The sequence below is a fragment of the Lethenteron reissneri genome, chromosome 56 (genome assembly GCF_015708825.2).
Source record: "Lethenteron reissneri isolate LAM-NWPU_2019-01 chromosome 56, ASM1570882v1, whole genome shotgun sequence".
Taxonomy (NCBI): domain Eukaryota; kingdom Metazoa; phylum Chordata; class Hyperoartia; order Petromyzontiformes; family Petromyzontidae; genus Lethenteron; species Lethenteron reissneri.
In genome coordinates this window covers 10,110,623-10,133,651 of record NC_083834.1, presented here as the reverse complement: position 1 = coordinate 10,133,651, position 23,029 = coordinate 10,110,623, and the positions used below count along the sequence as shown (strand labels likewise).

Below are 23,029 nucleotides of genomic sequence, written 5' to 3'. Positions count from 1 at the left end.
GGCATCTACATCTGCAGAACATGAAGAACCAGTGGCATCTAAGTCTGCAGAACATGAAGACCCAGTGGCATCTACATCTACAGAACGTGAAGAACCAGTGGCATCTACATCTGCAGAACATGAAGACCCAGTGGCATCTACATCTACAGAACATGAAGAATCAGTGACATCTACATCTGCAGAACATGAAGAACCAGTGGCATCTACATCTGCAGAACATGAAGAACCAGTGGCATCTAAGTCTGCAGAACATGAAGACCCAGTGGCATCTACATCTACAGAACGTGAAGAACCAGTGGCATCTACATCTGCAGAACATGAAGAACCAGTGGCATCTACAGGAGATTATACAACTTTTAAAGCCACTCCCCGTGCTAAGTGTACACGCCGTACAACACGTTTGGAATCGACAGGAGTGAAGTTGGACTTACGAACGAATGGACTTACGAACAGCCTTCAGGAACCTAACTCGTCCGTAAGTAGGGGAGTCCCTGTATATATATTTTTAAACACCAACACAGTCAGCCTTAAAAGGAAATATATAATAGGCAACGTTTCGGTCAATGGCCCTTTTCTTCATAGCACGTGCAAAAAATAACGAGTTACCGAATGATAAGACGCAGCGCCCAAGGTTTGTTTTGATATCCACAGACGGGATACGACGGAAGGGGGCACGAGTCTTCGGTGGGCCGAATTAACTGAACAATAAAACGATCAACTTCACTGTCAAATAACAAACGTTACTTAACAACAAATCAAGATTTACTTAACAACAACGACGCAATATCGATGGGTCCTTGTTTTGCCAGTATCAAAAATGATGAAACATGAACCGGTGTTTACCCTTTCTGGCAGGAGTTGTGTTTAGATGTTCAAGCACTAAAGAGATGATACCTCTTGCAAGGCATCAAGTCTGCATCGACCACGCACGTTATTTGTGGCAACACATGCAAATAAACATGCTCTGATCATGTTATACGCATTGTCTTTGGAACTGATTGGTCTACACCACCAGGGACAGCTTTCTTTAAGGCCCAGTCTCACCGCCAGTGTTAGACCAGAGGACAGCACAAGGCGAACGGGACAAAGACACTGCAGCGTGGCAGAGCATTTATAGGTAAAACCTATCACTGTGTCATCATATTCTTTGGGTCTTTCGGTAAAGTCACGTAGATATGTTCAAAGAAAATTACAAAAACTTTCAAAAAAACTACGACGTTTCGATCGCAACACAAGCGTTCGTCATCAGGAAGAGGGGATTAGCTTCTAAAGTTTCATCATTTTGAGACTGGAAAAAAGGTCCCATAGATATTCCTGCTCAATAATTGCATTGTCTTTGTGCTGTTCGCCGTTTGCTGTTCTCTGGTCTGGCACAGAGACAGAGACTTGGCCATCAAGAAGTCTGCCGTCTCTCGTGGAGGACGATCAGTTTAATAAACAATGCATCCCGCCATTCTTATCAGAGCATGTTGGTGTGCATGTTTTCCCACAGGTAACGTGTGGTTAAAGCAGACCTGCAAAATGTATCATCAATTTGGTGTTTGAACATATAAACACACCTCCTGTTTTATTGCCAGAAAGGGTAAAAAACAAAGTCACAATCATCATTGTTTTAACAACGCATTTCAATTGATCAACAATTCCCGAATGTGCATTCGGGAGACCGGCGGCTGCCGCCCCAATGTAGTTGGGCTGCTGCGGGGCGCGAATCAGCGCGGGGCAACCACCGAACGCGCCGCTTCGGTTTTTGTTGTTGACGTCCCCGCGTCGCCCCTGGCAACAAGGGGCTTGTGTACACAGAAGTAGCGCCGGCCGATTGAGACCGCGGGGACGGCGCGCAGCGATACGCGGGAAGGCGGCTCCGTTGCGGACAACCGAGAGAAAACTAAAACATAATTCATTTAAAATCAACAACAAAACGAACGAAGAAATGCATGCGGCAGCATTTAGTAGTGCAAGTTAGTAAACTTTAATATAAACCCGCGGTTTGCGCGCGCGCTATATTTACCTGCGGCGGAGCGGTGCGTCAGTCGGTCTCCATGGAGACGGGAAGGCCGCGGCCCAACTGAGAATTTAACTTTTTTGAAGAATCCAACCCCCAGAAGCTGTCTCCTACATCTCTCACTCACCTCTCATCTCCCTCTCATCTCTCTCATCTCTCTCATCCCCTCTCTCATCTCTCTTGTCATCTCTCTCATATCTCCCTCATCTCATCTCCCTCTCATCTCCGTCTCTCACTCATCTCTCATCTCACCTCTCATCTCACTCATCTCTCTCTCCTTCACCTCTCTCATCCCCTCTCTCACCTCTCTCATCTCCCTCACCTCTCTCATCTCCCTCACCTCTCTCATCTCCCTCACCTCTCTCATCTCCTCTGTCGCTCCGCTTCTCTGGTGGAGCTCCGAGTCGCTCGCCCAGCGGGGAGATGGCGGCGTTCCTAGCGCAGCAGCCCCAGAGCGAGGCCTACTACACCTTCACGAGCCGCCCGCGACCCGTGCCGCTGCGGGCCCCCTACAGACAGCCGTGAGTCTCATCATTACTTCACTACAGGCAGCCGTGAGTCTCTATCATCACTGCTTCACTACAGGCAGACGTGAGTCTCATCACTACTTCACTACTTCACTACAGGCAGCCGTGAGTCTCTATCATCACTGCTTCACTACTTCACTACAGGCAGACGTGAGTCTCTATCATCACTGCTTCACTACTTCACTACAGGCAGCCGTGAGTCTCTATCATCACTGCTTCACTACAGGCAGACGTGAGTCTCTATCATCACTGCTTCACTACAGGCAGACGTGAGTCTCATCACTACTTCACTGCTTCACTACAGGCAGCCGTGAGTCTCTATCATCACTGCTTCACTACAGGCAGACGTGAGTCTCATCACTACTTCACTACAGGCAACCGTGAGTCTCTATCATCACTGCTTCACTACAGGCAGACGTGAGTCTCATCACTACTTCACTACAGGCAACCGTGAGTCTCTATCATCACTGCTTCACTACTTCACTACAGGCAGACGTGAGTCTCTATCATCACTGCTTCACTACTTCACTACAGGCAGACGTGAGTCTCTTCACTACTTCACTACAGGCAGACGTGAGTCTCTATCATCACTACTTCACTACTTCACTACAGGCAGCCGTGAGTCTCATCACTACTTCACTACAGGCAGACGTGAGTCTCTATCATCACTACTTCACTACTTCACTACAGGCAGCCGTGAGTCTCTATCATCACTGCTTCACTACAGGCAGACGTGAGTCTCATCACTACTTCACTACAGGCAACCGTGAGTCTCTATCATCACTGCTTCACTACTTCACTACAGGCAGACGTGAGTCTCATCACTACTTCACTACAGGCAGCCGTAAGTCTCATTACTACTTCACTACAGGCAGCCGTGAGTCTCTATCATCACTGCTTCACTACAGGCAGACGTGAGTCTCTATCATCACTGCTTCACTACAGGCAGACGTGAGTCTCTATCATCACTACTTCACTGCTTCACTACAGACAGCCGTGAGTCTCTATCATCACTGCTTCACTACAGGCAGCCGTGAGTCTCTATCATCACTACTTCACTATCAGACAGCCGTGAGTCTCTATCATCACTGCTTCACTACAGGCAGCCGTGAGTCTCTATCATCACTACTTCACTACAGACAGCCGTGAGTCTCTATCATCACTACTTCACTACAGGCAGACGTGAGTCTCTATCACTGCTTCACTACAGGCAGCCGTGAGTCTCTATCATCACTACTTCACTACAGGCAGACGTGAGTCTCTATCATCACTACTTCACTACAGGCAGCCGTGAGTCTCTATTGTCACCGCTTCACTACAGGCAGCCGTGAGTCTCTATCCACTGCTTCACTACAGGCAGCCGTGAGTCTCATCACTGCTTCACTGCTTCACTACAGGCAGCCGTTAGTCTCTGTCATCACTACTTCACTACAGGCAGACGTGAGTCTCTATCATCACTGCTTCACTACTTCACTACAGGCAGACGTGAGTCTCATCACTGCTTCACTACAGGCAGACGTGTGTCTCTATCATCACTGCTTCACTACTTCACTACAGGCAGCCGTGAGTCTCTCTCATCACTCCTTGACTAAATCCTTGACTGATGCCAGCCGTGAGTCCCCATCTCTGTATTCCGTCACCCGTGACCGGCACCAGCGATGTTAAGTTTGGCCTCCCTGGACGAGGAGGCTCGTGAATGAACGCTGCTGGTCAAGTGCCACCGTCTTGGTGGATTATTCGAGAGCTGCTGGGCAAGTTGGAGGCGGTCGCCGTCCCAACATCGCCGGACAGGCAATTCGCAGCGAGGTGGCAGAGTGGACAGCACAGGCGGCGCATCTGCCAGTCGTATCAAGTGACCCATAACGCACGGCTCCCTCCCGTGACCTCTTGCGTGTGTGTATGTCGAACTAAGTTTCTCACCGGGGTGAAGGCAACCGTGCACCTAGCCTGGCACATGGGTCAACCCACAACACCTGGGTCTGTCCGGTGACATTCTTCCAGCAGCAGCGGGAGCCGTCCGTGATCCACGCCTCTGGCGACGGTCTAGACGTACACCTAGCCTGGCACAAGCGCCGTGGTGACAGCTACTTGGCGGTGAACGTCGGCCGCTGTCAACGTCGGACGCTACGTTGACAATTGGCAGTGCCGGACATGATGCGTCGTTCCTTTGAACTGGGAGACACTTTTGGCTTTTGATAAAACAATGCGATGTAAGGTATTGTTTTGTGTTGCCCCGTGTTGGGGAGAGGATGATGATGATGACGACGGTGGTGGTGGTGACGTTGCAGGGACGATGGCTTGGATCGCTTTGGCAACATCATGTACGACCGGCGCGTTGTGCGTGGGAACACGTACGCGCAGCACTTGCAGCCCACGGTGAGGCCATCGATGATACCCGCACTCCCATTCAACATCACCATCATTGCCAATCACCGAGAGCGGAAGTGCCGACAACAGTGCCGTGCTGATCATCATCACCAGGGGGTCTGCAACCTGCGGCTCCGGAGCCGCATGTGGTGCCTCTTAAAGGACTGCTGCTCCGTGACGTTATTCACACCGCATTGGCGGCTCTGGAAATATGGAGGGTTTTTTTAAATATTCCGAATCCGAAGAAAATGCCTCTCCTTGTTATTTTGGTTTGCCGGCCCCTGATCGTTTCCATCATAAATCAGCGGCAACATCGTCAGCATCATCATCAATATTGCAACCACCGCTAGACTACTGCCATCAACCGCATGCCTCCCATAGCTAAACAAAACACAATGTAACTGGTACTGTATTTGGACGTATTGGTGGTACACCGGTAAAGCATAACAACACGCCGGTCTTCATCAAACAGTCTGACTATGTCGCTGTTGCCCCTTGAGTGAGCCGCAGACTTCTCCATCAGAAGTTGCACTTCGATTCAGCAGCTGCTTTCCCATTTCGAACGTGTGACTTGAGGCATCATCTTTTGAAACCACCGTCCGCCAAGAAATTATTCTGGAATTGAATCGAGGAACCGTCCGAACAAGTCTATGGCGTGAGTCAAATCTGCCTTGGGAACACAGAGCAAGCCAATAGTCACCAGGCTGGGTGCTGCTATACGGCAACAGACTGTGAAGCTTCTTCGTGAGCAGCCGCTCGTATAAACGTTCCGTCTTACGACCGCTTCGACATCACGAGAACCGATGTTGATGCACCACCATCACCCCGCAAGATTTTCTGACCGGGGTTGCTAATCGCGGGAAAATAAATAATTATTACAAGAAATTTGATTTATTTTTATGCCGTGCACCACCGGTGTACCGCCAATACGTTCATTTGTCAAAACATCCCAATGCTGAAAAATGAATTGCAAATGACTCAATTGGGAGTTTTCACAGTAACATCGCGACCCCGACTGCGACAAACTTGGCATAGTCTAATAGACTCAGCGAGGCTCTCCTGGGTAAACTAGTGGATGGGGTGGTGGCTCAGTGATTAGCGCGCTGCGCTCCGAACGTGGTGACCCGAGTTCGATTTCCGCTCACGGCTAACACCAGTGAAGATTATCTTAACCGGTCCTAGGCCTCCCCTAGGTCGACTCAGCCTGGTGCGGTGTTTAAAAACAATCTACTGGAGAGACAAAGGCGGCCGGCCGTGGTTCTGGCCACCTACCCCCTCGTGCGCCGCGCCTGCCTTCATCGGCGCTACTCGCCAGCGGCGTTTGCTCCAACAGCCTGTTAAGGCTACAAGGTGGGAGTTGATCTTCGTCTTTGCCTGTGAATCCAGTCGGCAGGGCCAGACCCCGTGGAGCTGCAGAGGCAGCAGGAGTCGCGGCGGCGCGCCCTCGCGCGCAAGAGAGCCAAGGCCGCGCTGCGCCCCTTCTCCCCCGAGCCCGTGGAGGGCCGCAAGCACGTCGACGTACAGACCGGTGGGCACGGTGGGGGGTGGGAGGGCGCGTTGTCTCTCTCTCTCGCAGCCTCTTGACCCCCTTCTCCGCTGACACAGCACGAGCAGGGCCAGCGCGGGGGGGCACCTCGCGGCACGGGTGTGTTTTTCCGCTGTCCATTTACCTACCGAGCCGAGCCGGAACCAAACTGCGACGCTCCGCTGCGCCTCGCTGCGCTCTGACAATCTGAATGTGGCTCGGGGGCCAAGCACGGCCACGGGCAGTGGGGGGGGGGGGCTCACGATGCGGTCATCGCATGCGGCCTCATTCTCCGCACCGTGGACGCAGCGGATAAACAACCTGGCGCCTGAGCCACGCCGGACTGCCCACCCGGGTGGAAATTGACGTGTGTACGCACCGTGTATGTGTTTTGCGTTCGCACGCAGAGTTGTACCTGGAGGAGCTGAGTGGCCGTGTGCAGGAGCGCGACTGGGGCTGTCAGACGGACGCCTTCCTCGACCGCCCCGCTAGCCCTCTCTTCATCCCCGCTAAGAGCGGGCGCGACGCCACCACGCAGATCCTGCCGGGCGAGGCACGCCGACTTACGCCCACTCACACGCACACACAGCCTTTCACAGACTGTTGGGGCAAGGCTTGCATGGCACACGAGGGGGCGAGTGGTCTGCATCATGCCCGGCCGTCTTTGTCTCCCTTCCCCAGTGGCGATGTTTACACACCGTACCAGGTACTCATTTGAGGCTGAGTCGACCTAGGGAAGGCCCAGGACCGAGCGGTTCAGATAATCGTCACTGGTGTTGGCCGTGAGAACGACGTATAGGCTGTCGCCTGATGAGACTAGTTGTAACTACCGGCGAAACATCGTACTCAAATTGTAAATGTTGTGGGTTTACCCTCCAATACACCGGTGTGCTGAACTACTGCCTAATTGGCACGTTTTATTAAGTGTCAAACCTTACTAATTGGCTGTGTCTGGCAGTGAAGGGTTTAACGACACATTTATATTTACGCGATCTAACGAAAATAAAACCTCTTATGGATATTGGTGGCGAAAACCCTACTACTACGTGTTAGACAGCTTCACAACGCATCGCACCAACCACTGTATCACCACTCCACCCAATATATATATGTCTGGCAGCAAGCGTCCTTGTCTGCAGATATCTCGTGGTTCACCACAATTTGCGTTTAAGCAAGCAATGGCTCCTCTGCTGGTGATACACCGTGTGTCAAAACTAGTCCAGTGCTGCTGAAATGATGCACTCCCAGCAAGGCCGTGTTGCTGACTTGAGATGTGTAAAAAAATACTTCCGCATTTGACACCACACTGACACCTCGATATACGTGCATTTGCCACAACCAAGCATTCGCCGTTAGGTGGACGTGACGTCGCGACGGTGGTTCGTGCCAGGCTAGGTGCACTTTGAGGCCGTCACGCGAAGTGCGGACGGCTCGCCGCTGCTGGCAGGAGGAGGTCACGGGGCAGGCCCAGGGGGGGAGGGGGGGGGGCTATGCAAGATACCACCGTGGGCCCTCTCCCTTTCTTCCGACTCACTTTTAACTGAAATAGCTGCGGATGTTTTCAACTCGTAGACAATAATTTGTAGGCTACAACTATATATATATTATTCTTGTTATAAAAGTTTATTTAATATTTATTTACATTTAATTACTTGTTTCCCTGTTTGATTTGGGGCCCCCTTGCGGCCGACTGGGCCCCTGTGCGTGTCGCTGCTGCCACAAAGCCTCCCCACTCCGCCATAGTTGCACCCCTGTGTGGAAGGACAGATATGCGAATGAGGTGCAACGCTTAATAATTTAGCATCCTGTGTGTACGGTTATACAGGGTGCTTAAAAAAAATGTTAACACTTATATGGGACTATCGTTTTGTTGGAAAAATAGAACGGATAATAGACTGTAATGTGATAACAAATGTATGTTAATAGCTTCAGAAAGGCAAAGCGTCTCCACTCGTTCGCCATCGTTGTCAACGCACACCTGGAATATTTTCCAGGTGGTCTCCAGAGCCCGGAGGCACATTTCTTGTGGTATTGTTTGCAAATTCTCAGAAGTGTTAACATTTGTTTGAAGCACCCTGTATTATATTTGTTTATACATGTTTATATATATATATGTTTGTACGTATGGCTGATTCCCTCGCACCGTAGCTGTTTGACTTTGAGGTGGAGGTACGGCCCCTGGTGGAGGTGCTCGTGGGCAAGACGGTGGAGCAGTCGCTGCTGGAGGTGATGGAGGAGGAGGAGCTGGCGTCGCTGCGTGCCCAGCAGCGCGCCTTCCTGGAGCTGCGCAACGCCGAGCGCGCCGAGGCCCAGCGGCTCCACGAGCAGGACCGGAGGCTGCGCGCCGAGAAGGTGACGCGGCCTCGCGCCCCATGCCGCCCGGCCAGAGTAATCAACTGCAGCCTGGCACCCATACGGGAGAACTCTAACCCACAGCTCTGTCACCCAAACCCCCCCCCCCCGGCGGCCCCTTGCAGGATCGCCGGCGGCGGCAGCAGCAGGAGGTGGTGGCGCAGGAGAAGGAGGTGGCGGACAAGGTGGCGGCGCGGGCGTTCGCCAAGCGCTACCTGGGCGACCTCATCCCGGCCGTGTTCAGCACGCTGCGCGACACGGGATACTTCTACGACCCCGTCGAGAGGGGTGCGCGGATGACCGCGGCGGAGCGCGACACCGCGCGTCCGACCGTCGTGGCGGCACCGCCCAATCAATTAACCGCCCCCCCCCCCCCCCTTCCCTCCCCCCGTGCGCCGTGAGGAGAGGTGGCGCCGCCACTTTAGCAACGGGTTTGGCAGTCGCAATTCATTCTGTTGCGGTGCCTCCGTCCACACGTCTCCCTCGTGTGCGTTCCCTTGTGCCTCCCCATACATCCATCCGTCTGTCGTTGTACCGCCCTGCGGCGTGGGGACCCGGGTTCGATTCCCGCTCACGGTCGACACCGGTGACGATTATCTGAAACCGGTCCTGGACCTCCCATAGGTCAACTAGGCCTGAAATGAGTACTTGGTGCGATGTGTAGGCATCGCCACTCGGGAGATAAAGGCGGCCGGGCGTGGTGCTGGCCACCCACCCCCTCGAGTGCCCTCATAGATGCTACTCGCGAACAGGGCTTGCCCCAACGGACTGCTACAGGTTATACGGGGCTCTTTGTACTGCCCTGTGTGATGACCCCACGTTTCCCCGTGTGTCCCTAGATGTGGAGAATGCGTTCATGCCCTGGCTGATGAACACCGTGGAGGCAGAGCTCCATAAAGCACTGGAGGCCCGAGCTCTCCTGGACTGTGAGCAGCCAAACACCTACAATACATCAATACAAATCTACAAACAACGTGCACACAACAACAACACAATAATCGCCATTTGCCACTAAGCGGCAGTGACTTGAAGTGTCAAGCGCCCGCTGGCAGGAGGTCACAGGACCGACCCAGGTGCCATGGGTTGACTGACTTGAGATGACTGGCCGATACACCACGTGAACCCACATACACGCAGGCATACACACGTATATATACATACACATTCGGTACTTATACACACGGTATATCCACAAGTTACGTGCATTAAACATATACACATGAACACCCTACATACACATGTACATTCTCTCAGTTTGCTGCGTTTGTCAGGACCAAGTTGGTACTTATTTAGTCTGTGGATCTCAGTGCATAGAGGGTAGGGGATGTTGAAGCCCGCGATGGCAGCACGCCCTCTTGAGCTCAGAGTCTGGAGAGACTTCCACACATTTTCGGAAGCGCTCACAAGCCTGGGTTGTTCTCGTTCTTCGCAGCGATCATCCGCGACGTGGCAGCTCGTAGAGAGAGGAGCTACGGAGGAGGAGAGCCTTCTGAGAGCTAAGGACACCTGGGATGTCATCTGAAGTGACGCCAACCCAAAACATCTTCCCCATTCTCGGTGGTTTCAGAGGAATCGTAATGGCCGCGTCAAAGCCACCGAGTTCCTGGCTTCGAATCCAGAGCTTCCCATTCGTGTGGTATTGCAAAAAGAAGGCGATGTTTTAAAGAGTGTAATGCTGTTGTGCTATATTGCCAATGAGTGAGCATAACAATAAATGTAATTGTCAAACTGGAATTTTTGCTTCATTCCTGAATGTGAATCAAATACATTTCTTTTTGGTAAATATACCTGCAATGGATATCATTGCGTTGATGTGAATGTACTTGAATGTTGGAGGGTTGTTGAAAAGTCTGTCTGAACAAAGCAAGCGATGGGTGACCTGGTTAGCGTGGCAGCCAAGAAACAGAACGCGTCTGAGAGGGCCGTACACTGAAGGAGATGCAGCGATGAAATCAGTTCGTGCGAAAGTGCTCGACTGATTATTGAAATGCAAGATTCGTGAGAGGTGGTGGTAGTGGCATGGAGAGGCCTTCGTCCATAGCTGATGATGACATGGTTAGACTACGTTATATTCATACACGTTCCCGTTGAAGTGAAATACTCTTGGTCCATCATCATCATCGATGTCCCAAGGCTTTAGTCCCCACCCTGAAGAACACCGCCAACTCCTGGTCATATCGCAGCCCCACGCCTCCAACACCTGGCAAGCCCTGGTGGTCACCCGTCCCAAGCACCAACCAGGCTCAAAAGCCTGCTTAGCCTGACGTGCGATGAGGTTGGGCACGGTCCATTCCTCACTCAAGATGAACCGCAAGTGCTGGGTGTTTTCTCGGTGTAGAAGATTACATCGAGGCCTTCAGCATGAATGTGTGTGTACCTTGACGAGCTCCGAGTAACGCACATGGCTGCACAGTTCATCTGTTTGAATTTTTTTTATTTCACATTACAGGCGAAAGCAATTCACTTCGGTAGCACGTAAGGATATATAGGTCTTTTCAAAGGTTGGGGATAGGGGTGACTTGATGGTGATGGAATGTTCATTGAGGGTTACATGTGTGTAGGTGTTGGTGTAATCTTCTGGATGTGTCTGGTCAGGAGGCATTTGTTGGCTGGGTTCATCTGAAACAAAATAATGACATGCGCTTTTTTTATACTCAACATACATTTGTGTCTATATTGACGAACACACACACACCAAGATCCCCATTTAGCCTTGCATGCTGTTGGAGCAAGTACTGTTAGCGAGCACCTATGAAGGCCAGCATGGCACAAAAGTAGGTGGTGTGGTCGGCATCACGCCTGGCCGCCTTTGTCTTCCCAGTGTCAAAACAATACCATTCCAATACACTTGCCACCATTCGCCACTAAGCGCCAGTGACGTCACCATGCCGCCTGTGCCAGGTCAGGTGCACTCCGACGCCACGTGATGTGTCGGAACTGACTCCGGTGCCATGGATTGCCTGACCAAGATGACTGATAGATGCACCAAAGACAAAGACTCCCCATATAGCCTTGACCGACTGTTGGGGCAAGTGCTGTTAGGGAGCACCTATGAAAGCCGGAACGGCACACGAGGGGGTGGGTGGCCAGTGCCACGCCCGGCTGCCTTTGTCTCCCCAGTGGCGATGTTTGCACACCGCACCAGGTACTCATTTAAGGCTGAGCCGACCTCGGGGAGGCCCAGGACCGGGTCATATATTCGTCACCGATGTTGGTCATGGAATTGAACTCGGGTTGCCGGGTTCGTAGCGCAGCGCGCTGACCGCTACACTACCGCTCCCCACTGTTTTTTGGCAGCTGCACCACACAGACTCGCACACACAGACCCCACACCGCCACTAAGTGGTGGTGACGTCGCCACGGCGCTCGTGCCAGGCTAGGTGCACTTTGAGGCCGTCACGTGAAGTGCGCACGGCTCGCTGCTGGCAGGAGTAGGTCAAGGGGCAGACCCAGAGGCGCAACGACCAACAGGCCTCCCCACTCCCCGTGGCTACGGAGCGTGCGTCTCCGCCTCACCTCGTCGCTTACACCAAGGGGTAGCTGGCGGCGGTGGCGATGCCGCACTGGTTGTTCTTGTTGCGGCTCATCAGGATGTAGCCCTTGCTGCCCCAGTCCGCGCCCCAGCTGCTCGCGGGGACGGAGGGACACGGGGAGACAGGTCGAAGGGGGGTTAACAGCGGGATAAATAATGATTGAACACATTCGCCAATAACACTCCACCTTCGAATGGCAACTGTTTGAGCGTTTCGTTTTAATGAGCGGATGTCTTGGGAGGTTGTTTATTGTCAATTGTGCTTGAGCACCACTGTCAACGCAGCAGCACCATTTGAATCAGTTCTGTTTCACGGGGAAACACAGGGGGGTGCTTCAAAAAGATGTGAACACTTCTCAGAGTGTGCGACAATACCATGAACAAAAGTGCTGCCTCCTCTGGGCTCTGGAGACCACCTGGAGAAGATTCCAGGCACGCATTGACAACGATGGCGAACAAGTGGAGACTGACTTTTTGAAGCTCATCAACATCCACTTGTTATCATGTTACAACGATAGTCCCATATAAGTGTTAGCATTTTTTTAAGCACCCTGTGTATAGAGGGGAGGGCGAGACGATTGGGTATAAGAGAGCCACGGGGGAAATGCGGGACAGCGTGTGGAGAGGGCACGTGGTGGGGGGGGGGGGGCGGAGGGGGAAACGTGGAGACGGACGAGACGCGGGGCCCTCGCCTGTTCTTGACGAGCCAGAAGTCGGCGCTGTCCTGGGTGCCGTAGCCCACGGCGAGCACTCCGTGGTCCAGCTGCTGGCTGCTGCACATCGGCTCGTCGTAGACGCCTGGGCAGGTGGGTGGTGAGGGGTAGACACACACACGGTGTACACACACATACGGCGTACACACACACACAGAGATCCCCCCCCGTGTAGCCTGTCACAGGCTGTTGGGGCAAGTGCTGTTAGCGAGCAGCGCCTATGAAGGCCGGCACTGTGGCACACGAGGGGGTGGGTGGACAGCACCACGCCCGGACGTCTTTGTCTCCCCTCGTGACAATGTTCACACATCACATCTGGTACTAATTGGAGGCTGAGTCGACCTAGGCGAGGCCCAGGACTGAGCAGGAATTGAACTCGGCTCGCCGTGTTCGGAGCGCAGTGGGATGGACCCAGGTGCCATGGGTTGACTGACTGAGATGACTGGAAGATGCACCAGCTGTGCCGCACATCCTGTGCATATAAGTACACACATTCAAGAATAATACAAATATCCTCCGTGTAACCTGCGTAGCGTTGTGTTAAGTGCTGTTATTTACCATCTATTAAGGCCACAACGTCACGCAAGTGGTGTGGGGCCAGAACCACGCCAACCAATCATCGTGTCTCCCCCACTACTGTGCCAACTCGCTGTGTTTTAGCCACCCGGCGCTCCGCTCGTTGTTGTGGGCATCGCACCGCCGCCCTCCGTTGTGGTTGTTGGGAGGGCGACTCGCACCGCCAAATGCCCATCAGCGGCAGCAGCAGCGTCCTTCACGAGCCTCCTCCTCCACAGAGGCCGATCTTGACGCCGCCGGTACCCGGGCATCCGGAACGTCCACTCGGTTCATCAAAACGACGGCACGGAGCCGGCGCGCTGCTCACCGGAGGCGTACAGCTGGAAGGAGGGATTGCTGGCGTCGATGCCCACGGAGACGGGACCCACGGACGCCACGGCCTGTTTCAGCTGGGCCTCGTCGCCCGAGGGGATGTCCACGAAGCCCGTGGTCGTCGCCCCGATGCAGCCCGGCTTGAACTTGCAGACTCCGTCCTGCGTGGGAGGCACGCCGGACCGCACGGCACCAATCGTCACGGCGGCGACATCAATCATCGAGGAATCAAAACCACATCAAATGTCGTCAGGACGAGGCTCTCTGGATGTCAGGATGAAGATCTGGGGAGTCCTCGACACGCACACACCGACGGACACTCGCACGCGTACAACCGCCGCCATTCGCCACTAAGTGGCGGTGACGACACCACGGCGCTCGTGCCAGGCTAGGTGCATGGTGAGGCCACGTGAAGTTGTCGGAACGCCCGCCGGCAGGAGGTCACGGGGCAGACCCAGCAGGTGCCACGGGTCGACCGACCGAGACGACCGCTGCCCGATGCACCACCCGTGCCCCCTCCCGTGCCAACACGCACGCACCATGGCGGTGTAGGGGTAGCACTCCTCCGTGTCGATGCCCTTGTTGGCGATGATGTACTGGAAGGCGTTGTCCATGAGGCCTCCTTCGCAGCCGTTGTTGCCGAAGCTGCCCGAGCAGTCCACCAGCTGCTGCTCGCTCAGCGGCACCAGCTTCCCCGTCGCGGCGAAGTGCTGCCCCTCCAGCGAGCCCGTCTGTCCCGGTGGGGGGGGGGGGGGGGGCAGCACACGGACACGAGGCTCTCACGGCGGTCGCGCAGCCCGGGGCCACCCCCACGCCTCGCGCCTGTGCCGCTCATCTCAGGCGAGACACGTGGAGAGACACGAGGAGAGACAAGGTGGAGAGACAAAGTGGAGACACAGGTGGAGAAACAAGGTGGAGACACGTGGAGACACACGTGGAGAGACACGAGGAGACACGCGTGGAGAGACACGTGGAGAGACAAGGTGGAGACACGCGTGGAGAGACAAGGTGGAGACACGGAGAGACACGTGGAGACACACGTGGAGGCACACGGGGAGAGACACGTGGAGAGACACGTGGAGAGACAAGGTGGAGACACACGTGGAGAGACACGTGGAGAGACAAGGTGGAGACACACGTGGAGAGACACGTGGAGAGACACGTGGAGACACACGTGGAGGCACACGGGGAGAGACACGTGGAGAGACACGTGGAGAGACACGAGGAGAGACGCGGGGAGAGACAAGGTGGAGACACAGGTGGAGAGACAAGGTGGAGACACACGTGGAGAGATAAGGTGGAGACACACGTGGAGACAAGGTGGAGAGACACGCGAGTTGACACGCGGTGCGGATTCAGGGCGACGGGCGCTGTCCACTCACGGCGCTGAAGGCCCAGCAGGAGCCGCACTGGCCCTGGTCCTTGACCCCGGTCACGTAGCCGCTGTCCCTCCAGTCCACGCTGGCCGGCGCCACGGCGTCCCGCGCGGCCAGGAAGGTGGAGGGGGCGCGCGGCTCGCGGCGCGTGCGGTTCAGGAGGCAGTGGCCCACCACGAGGTCACGGAACTCACGGCCCGTCTGGGTGGGCGGACAGAGGTGGCGCGGGGGGAGGGGGGGAATGGAGGGAGGGGGGAATGGAGGGGGAGGGAGGTAAGGGAGGGGGTGAGGGAGGGAGGGAGGAGGGAGGTGAGTGAGAGGGTGAGGGAGGAATGGAGGGTTAAGGGGGTGAGGGAGGGAGGTGGGAGGGAGGAGGAAGGGAGGGAGGGGGGAGGGAGGGGGTAGGTGAGTGAGGTGGGGAGGGAGGAGGGAGGGAGGAGTGAGGGGGGAGGCAGGGAGGTAGGGGGAGGTAGGGGGAGGTAGGGGGGAGGGAGTGTGAAGGAGGCAGGGGGGAGGGAGGGAGCGACCCAACGCAGATCCCGAGTCAACGCCGCATCGCAACCAGCGAGGAGTTCCCCATCATCGTTTCTTTGTCTGCCCGGATCAATCCGGGGACTTTCGGGTAAATGTCTGGAAATTGTGGCCCAGACGACGGCGCCGTGGGCCACGCCACTTCGAGCACGACCAACGCCGTGCCTCGACACACATCCTGCAGCCACTGGGAGCCGTTGAACTTGTAAATCATCTCCATTGACACGCTGATTTATTTCAGGCAGCTTTTTGGTGTTTTCGTTTGTTATCTGTCCCCCCCCGCACATTCGAAGCTAACTTAGTCATAGGTCTCATCGTCTCATAGACTCACCACACAGAGACCTACAGACTCACACAGAGACCCATAGACTCACCACACAGAGACCCATAGACTCACACAGAGACCCATAGACTCACACAGAGACCCACAGACTCACAACACAGACCCCCATAGACTCACACAGAGACCCATAGACGCATCACACAGAGACCCACAGACTCACCACACAGAGACCCATAGACTCACCACACAGAGACCCATAGACTCACCACACAGAGACCCATAGACTCACCACACAGAGACCCACAGACTCACCACACAGAGACCCACAGACTCACCACACCGAGACCCATAGGAGGAGTGGAGGGAATTGGAGGATGCCTTTACCCTGTAGTTGGAGGCTCACAACAACAACAACAACAATCACCACCAGATACAGCAGCAGCAGTAGCAGCAGCACAACCCACCAGATCGGCGAACTTGTTGGTCTCCAGGCGGTATGACACCTTGCCCTGGTCGGCCAGGAGGTTGTTCTGCAGGACGAGGCGCAGGTTGGACTGGAAGATCTGCTGGCGGAGAGACTCCACCTGCTCGCTCTCGTAGCTCTTGCCTGCGAGCAACGGGGGGGGGGGGGGGGGTGCAGGGGGGTTAGGGTCAGAGGGTCAGCGCGGGTACCAGGGGGGTCGGGTGCTGGGTCACTGTGAGCGGGTCCGAGTGTTAGGGTCAGTGTTAGGGTCAGTGTTAGAGTCAGTATTATGGTCAGTCTTAAGGTCAGTATTAGGGTCAGTGCTAGGGTGAGTATTAGGGTCAGTGTTAGGGTCAGTGTTAGGGTCAGTGGTTAGGGTCAGTGTTAGGGTCAGTGTTAGGGTCAGTATTAGGGTCAGTGGTTAGGGTCAGTGTTAGGGTCAGTGTTAGGGTCAGTGTTAGGGTCAGTATTAGGTTCAGTGTTAGGGTCAGTGTTAGGGTCAGTATTAGGGTCCGTGTTAGGGTCAGTGTTAGGGTCAGTGTTAGAGTCAGTGTTAGGGTCAGTGTTAGGGTCAGTGTTAGGGTCAGTATTAGGTTCAGTGTTAGGGTCAGTGTTAGGGTCAGTATTAGGGTCCGTGTTAGGGTCAGTGTTAGGGTCAGTGTTAGGGTCAGTGCTAGGGTCAGTATTATTGTTTCGAGCAGTCTTTGTCCTGTTCGCCTTGTGCTGTCTAACACTGGTTGTGAGACTGGGCCATAAAAAAAGCTGTCTCTGGTGTAGACCAATCAGTTTCAAAGACAATTCGTATAACATGATCAGAGCGTGTTAATTTGCATGTTTTGCACAAGTAACGTGTGTGGCTAATGCAGACTTGATGCTTTGCAAAAGGTATCATCTATTTGGCGTTTGAACATCTAAACACAACTCCTAGTTGCATAGGCAGACAGGGGTCAATCGAGTGCTGGGTGGTGAGTGTGAGCTGGGTGGTGTGAGCGAGGTGGTGAGTGGTGAGTGGTGAGCGAGGTGGTGAGTGGTGAGCGAGGTGGTGAGGGGCACCGTGGTGAGTCTGAGCGAGGTGGTGAGTGGTGAGTGGTGAGCGAGGTGGTGAGTGGTGAGCGAAGGGGTGAGTGGTGAGTGGTGAGCGAGGTGGTGAGCGAGGTGGTGAGTGGTGAGCGAGGTGGTGAGTGGTGAGCGAGTTGGTGAGTGGTGAGCGAGGTGGCGAGGTGGTGAGCATGGTGGTGAGTGGGTAGCGAGGTGGTGAGTGGTGAGCGAGGTGGGGAGTGGTGAGTGGTGAGCGAGGTGGTGAGTGGTGAGCGAGGGGGTGAGTGGTGAGTGGTGAGCGAGGTGGTGAGCGAGGTGGTGAGTGGTGAGCGAGGTGGTGAGTGGTGAGCGAGTTGGTGAGTGGTGAGCGAGGTGGCGAGGTGGTGAGCATGGTGGTGAGTGGTGAGCGAGGTGGTGAGTGGGTAGCGAGGTGGTGAGTGGTGAGCGAGGTGGTGAGTGGTGAGTGGTGAGCGAGGTGGTGAGTGGTGAGCGAATTGGTGAGCGAGGTGGTGAGTGGTGAGCGAGGTGGTGAGTGGTGAGCGAGGTGGTGAGCGAGGTGGCGAGGTGGTGAGCGAGGTGGTGAGTGGTGAGCGAGGTGGTGAGTGGTAAGCGAGGTGGTGAGTGGTGAGTGGTGAGCGAGGTGGTGAGTGGTGAGCGAGGTGGTGAGAGGTGAGCGAGGTGGTGAGTGGTGAGCGAGGTGGTGAGTGGTGAGCGAGGTGGTGAGTGAGGTGATGAGTGGTGAGCGAGGTGGTGAGTGGTGAGCGAGGTGGTGAGTGGTGAGCGAGGTAGCGAGGTGGTGAGCGAGGTGGTGAGTGGTGAGCGAGGTGGTGAGTGGTGAGTGGTGAGCGGTGAGTGGTGAGCGAGGTGGTGAGCGAGGTGGTGAGTGGTGAGCGAAGTGGTGAGTGGTGAGCTAGGTGGTGAGCGAGGTGGCGAGGTGGTGAGCGAGGTGGTGAGTGGTGAGCGAGGTGGCGAGGTGGTGAGCGAGGTGGTGAGTGGTGAGCGAGGTGGTGAGTGGTGAGCGAGGTGGTGAGTGGTGAGTGGTGAGCGAGGTGGGCTAGCGAGGTGGCGAGGTGGTGAGCGATGAGCTAGGTGGTGAGTGGTGAGCGAGGTGATGAGTGAGGTGGTGAGTGGTGAGCGAGGTTGTGAGAGGTGAGCGAGGTTGTGAGTGGTGAGCGAGGTGGTGAGTGGTGAGCGAGGTGGTGAGTGGTGGGTGGTGAGCGAGGTGGTGAGTGGTGGGTGGTGAGTGGTGAGCGAGGTGGTGAGCGAGGTTGTGAGTGGTGAGCGAGGTGGTGAGTGGTGAGCGAGGTGGTGAGTGGTGAGCGAGGTGGGTGGTGAGCGAGGTGGTAAGTGGTGAGCGAGGTGGTGAGTGGTGGGTGGTGAGCGAGTTGGTGAGGGTCACCGTGGTGAGTCTTCCACGACTCCCACTCGAGCTGCTCCACGCTGAGCGACTGGGTGAGCGCCAACAGCGCGGCGAGTGCCGTGACACGAAGCAGCATCCTGGAGTTGACTCTACCGCGCCATCACCGCCAGTGGCATCAGCGTCAGCATCATCACTCCACCATCACTCCACCATCACCACTGCACCATCACTCCACCATCACTCCACCACCCACCACCACTCCACCATCACTCCACCATCATCACTCCACCATCACCACTCCACCATCAGCACTCCACCATCACCACTCCACCACCATAAATCATTTATAACTGACCCGTTACAATCATCAATCCATCATAATAAACAACACATCGCCATCAGTAATCAATAATCATCAGCAGCCAGCAGTATCACGAGAAGCATCATCACAGACAGCGATCTCATTATCGCGAGCATCATCACCACCAGTAGCATCAGTCAACAAGTTTTATCTCAGTGGCCCTGAGGTTCCCCGCGTGAGTGAAGCCAAACCCACGCGTCCCGAGGGATGAAATCAGTGTCACTCGACAGGGTGGCCCACAAGACTGGAATCTTAGGGGGGAAATAACAAAGTCGTCTTTCTTGTTTGTTTATGCAGGCCCAAGATGTCTCCGAGTACTAAGGAAGGACGAGTCCAGATCGGAGTGAGGTCGCTGTTGACTTTAGCAGACTGCATCCAGACCGCGAGCCAACAGCACAGAGCTGTGGTTCTTGCCCAATGATCCCCGACTTATGGGAAACTCTTCACAGCAGAACCAACTTGCTGCTGTGATGTTCACGCAATTCGTTTGACCTCCATTTTAAGTTGTGGGGGGGGGGGGGGGGGGTGCTGCTGCTGCTGCTTTATTCGGGTCGGAAGCCTGGATGAGCTGCCGGGTTCGTAAGCGCAGCGTGCTAACCGCTGCACCACCGCTCCACACAAGGCAGCGGCCTTAACAGACTGTTGGGGCAAGCGCTGTTAGCGAGTAGCAGCACCTGTGAAGGCCGGCACTGTGGCACACCGGGGCGGAGGTGGGCATCACCACGCCCGGCCGCCTTTGTCTCCCCTAGCTTGACTCAGTATTTTAAAACGAGTTGAATCTTGCTCTGGTTGAGGTCTCCAGGTTTTGGGGAACCCCCTCTGGTCAAATTGCTCCGATTTTCAGTTTCTGCTTGGCGAGTCCCGTCCAGAGTATATGGCAGCTGCTATGAAAGTCCGCGTGGTGATACCGCATTGAGCTATCATGTGTGAGAGCTTCTGAAAGATATCTACACAGCTCAGTGGGCCTTTACCTAGTCAAATAAAACAAATAGTTTATAGTTGTTGTAATAGTTTTAATAGCAGCACCATTTTACGTTAAGTAGTCATCTTCGCTCACGAGTTCCCGCTCCGCACCATCTCGCTCACCCCACGACCCCTTAATCTCCCCCCTTACAACCACCACCACAACCACCACCACAACCACCACCACAACCACCACCACAACCACCACCACAACCACCACCACCACCACCACCACAACCACCACCACAACCACCACCACCGTTCCCTCGTCCTCTTCATCACCTCTCTCCATGGCTATCGCTCATTCCCCATCTATCCATCCAACCCATTCATCATCATGGTTATCACTCATTCCCCATCTATCCATTCACCATCATTTGCTCTCGTCAATTATGGTTTTATGAACTTCAAAGACAATGCATTTATTAATTATCAGAGCAACTTTGTTTGCACGTTTTAGCACAAGGACGTGTGGCTAATGCGGACTTGATTCCTTGCAATAGCCACATCTTATTTGCTGTTTGGACCACTTAACACCCCTTGTGTTATTGCCAGACAGGGTGAAACCGCATTCTTATTCATCACAACTCTGCCTTAACTACGAATTCACGCATCACAGATTCGCCCAACATCCCCTCCCTTGCATCGTCCTCACGGCCCCCCTCCACCGCCCACATTCAAACTCGCCGCCCGCTCATTTGCCGCGACCCATCACGACGAGACGAGACGCTCAGAGCTGCCGCCTGCGTCGGATCATCTACTCGACGGTTGCGCCGTGAACCCCGTTGGGTACACGGCGGATCGAATGCCCGGTGGACGCCGTTGGAAATCGTAAAGAGGCTCCTCAGCTGACTGAGAAGCAAATCAAGTGAGGACCCATCCTTACCTGCCGTGGAGTAGAGAAGGCTTCTGAAGAACAGGTGAGTTCCTGGTGAGTCCCGCACCCTGTCGTACCTGGGACTGAGTGGGGACTGGCGCCTTATATACACATACAGAGCTGGCGGGTCGCCTGCAGTCACAAGACTGGACCTGGGCGCGTGTCAGCACGTGTGTGTTTATAGGTTGTGTTTATAGGTGTGTGTGTGACTGTCAGCATATTAGTGTACAGATGTGCGTTTATAGATGCAACGCGTGTGTGAGACCACGTGTGTGTGTGTGTGACCACGTGTGTGTGAGTGCGTTCATGGGTGCGTGCGAACGCCGCTTGCCCAAACGCCTGTTTACGGCTATGGAGGTGGGAGAGGTGGTTGCACAATTGTCAGCACATTTGTGCACAGGCGTGTGTGTGTGTGCACAGGTGTGTGTGTGCACAGGTGTGTGTGTGTGTGCACAGGCGTGTGTGTGTGGGCACAAGCGTGTGTGTGCGTGCACAGGCGTGTGTGTGTGTGCACAGGCAGCCAAACCATCACGTAAAAAAACTAAAATATAAACTACATCAATATCATCAATATACTCAATATACTCTCCAATAAGCTGAGCTACTAACAGTAAGTCACACATTACAATTCTATGTCGCAAAAAATATATAATATGCCTCCAGATATTTTTTTTACATCACACGGATATACCCCGTACTATATACTACCATAGACAAACCCAACCTTAAATTATACACTGCATTACTATACACCACCCTATACCTTAGACTATACATTGTAATATTACACTATGTATTATTCTACCCACCCTACTGTATACCAGCTCCTTACTATAAAAAAGTCCTTCCCTTTATTACTGCTAATCCTACTTCCTCCCTATATTACTGCTAATCCTACATAATACACGAGCATAATATGACTTTGATACCCCCCCATCACCTACACATTCCACAAGTAGTGACTAATCCCATATCTGCATTTTCCATAATATGCTAAATTCCTCTGTTGATATGCAAATTCCTTTGTCAAGGCGCCCTCCTCTAATCCAGCTTAAATATACGCTGCCAAGCTTGGTGGTGTTCATTCAGACGCTGTCTTTCCGACAGATCTGTTCTTCACCTGAGGACGGCTGCTTGCGTTGTGGCCGAAACGTCGTCAGAATTGTATTTTATTATGTAAAAATGTTATTATTTTATTATTTCCCTTCTACGTGACTTTACCGATAGAACCAAGAAGATGTGGTGTTGGTGTTATTGTTGCCATTGTTTACGTTATTTTATAAGGTGCAGCAGACCCAACAAAGGGCTTCAGAGCACCGCACGGACAACAACAATCATCTCTGAGTTTAACACGTTGGCTTTCGCGACCAATATCATCCATAATATAGAGTTTTTTTTGGGTGAGATCGTGTAAATATGTACGTGACCTAACCCACAAAAATCTCGATATTATGGGTTAACATCTCTCAGTTGGTCTCACATGCGGGAGATGTTTGCGTGCCCGCGTCGGTTTGGAAATGCGCTTTTGGTCTCGAACTCGAGCCGCAGCCTCCCCGTCAAGGAACCACTTCCACCTCGGGGTCGTCACGGAAACCAAGATCGCCGGCAGCAGCGCCCCGAGGGGCAAACGCGAGCGGTCCATGACTTGCAGATCTCTCTCTTTCTCTCTTTTTTATGTTTTTTTACTGCAGGTCCGATGCATTGTGTTGAGGTTTATTTTTAATGAAGCTAAGACGATGACAATTATTCACCGGGGCTAACTGGCGCTCACGAGAGCTGATGTCACTCGGCCACGTTTCATTTGCCGGTGGCCAGGTTGTGGCTCAGGCCTCATTGATCAGATCCGCCGATCCGTCACCGCTGAGATCCGA

General features: G+C 54.0%; 2 protein-coding genes across 2 annotated transcripts; one reads left to right on the top strand and one right to left on the bottom strand.

Moving 5' to 3' along the window:
• Positions 1–1,769: 1,769 nt before the first annotated feature.
• RSPH3 (radial spoke head 3) lies at positions 1,770–10,501 on the top strand. Its single transcript, XM_061574785.1, has 8 exons — positions 1,770–2,523; positions 4,818–4,905; positions 6,283–6,424; positions 6,829–6,974; positions 8,570–8,773; positions 8,899–9,061; positions 9,613–9,699; positions 10,206–10,501. Exons 1-8 carry the CDS (start codon positions 2,426–2,428, stop codon positions 10,271–10,273), a joined length of 996 nt encoding a protein of 331 aa, XP_061430769.1. The 5' UTR covers positions 1,770–2,425; the 3' UTR covers positions 10,274–10,501.
• A 689-nt stretch (positions 10,502–11,190) lies between these two features.
• On the bottom strand, positions 11,191–21,324 carry LOC133356928 (procathepsin L-like). The gene is made up of 9 exons (XM_061574629.1): positions 21,168–21,324; positions 18,997–19,106; positions 16,561–16,703; positions 15,289–15,483; positions 14,446–14,637; positions 13,902–14,067; positions 12,998–13,103; positions 12,290–12,397; positions 11,191–11,392 (listed from the first exon to the last, which is right to left on the bottom strand). The coding sequence occupies exons 2-8, from the start codon at positions 19,091–19,093 to the stop codon at positions 12,298–12,300; spliced, it is 999 nt and encodes a 332-aa protein (XP_061430613.1). The 5' UTR covers positions 19,094–19,106; positions 21,168–21,324; the 3' UTR covers positions 11,191–11,392; positions 12,290–12,297.
• Between the last annotated feature and the right edge of the window lie 1,705 nt (positions 21,325–23,029).

What these genes read in the sequence shown, in the direction of transcription:
- RSPH3 (XM_061574785.1), top strand. Translation starts at nt 2,426, where the DNA reads ATGGCGGCGTTCCTAGCGCAGCAGCCCCAGAGCGAGGCCTACTACACC. An exon ending in CTACGACCCCGTCGAGAGGG is followed by an intron (nt 9,062 to 9,612) that starts GTGCGCGGATGA and finishes GTGTGTCCCTAG; the next exon opens with ATGTGGAGAATGCGTTCATG. An exon ending in GGCCCGAGCTCTCCTGGACT is followed by an intron (nt 9,700 to 10,205) that starts GTGAGCAGCCAA and finishes CGTTCTTCGCAG; the next exon opens with CGATCATCCGCGACGTGGCA.
- LOC133356928 (XM_061574629.1), bottom strand. Translation starts at nt 19,093, where the DNA reads ATGCTGCTTCGTGTCACGGCACTCGCCGCGCTGTTGGCGCTCACCCAG. An exon ending in CCAACAAGTTCGCCGATCTG is followed by an intron (nt 15,484 to 16,560) that starts GTGGGTTGTGCT and finishes CCGCCCACCCAG; the next exon opens with ACGGGCCGTGAGTTCCGTGA. An exon ending in CTTCCAGCTGTACGCCTCCG is followed by an intron (nt 13,104 to 13,901) that starts GTGAGCAGCGCG and finishes CCACCTGCCCAG; the next exon opens with GCGTCTACGACGAGCCGATG.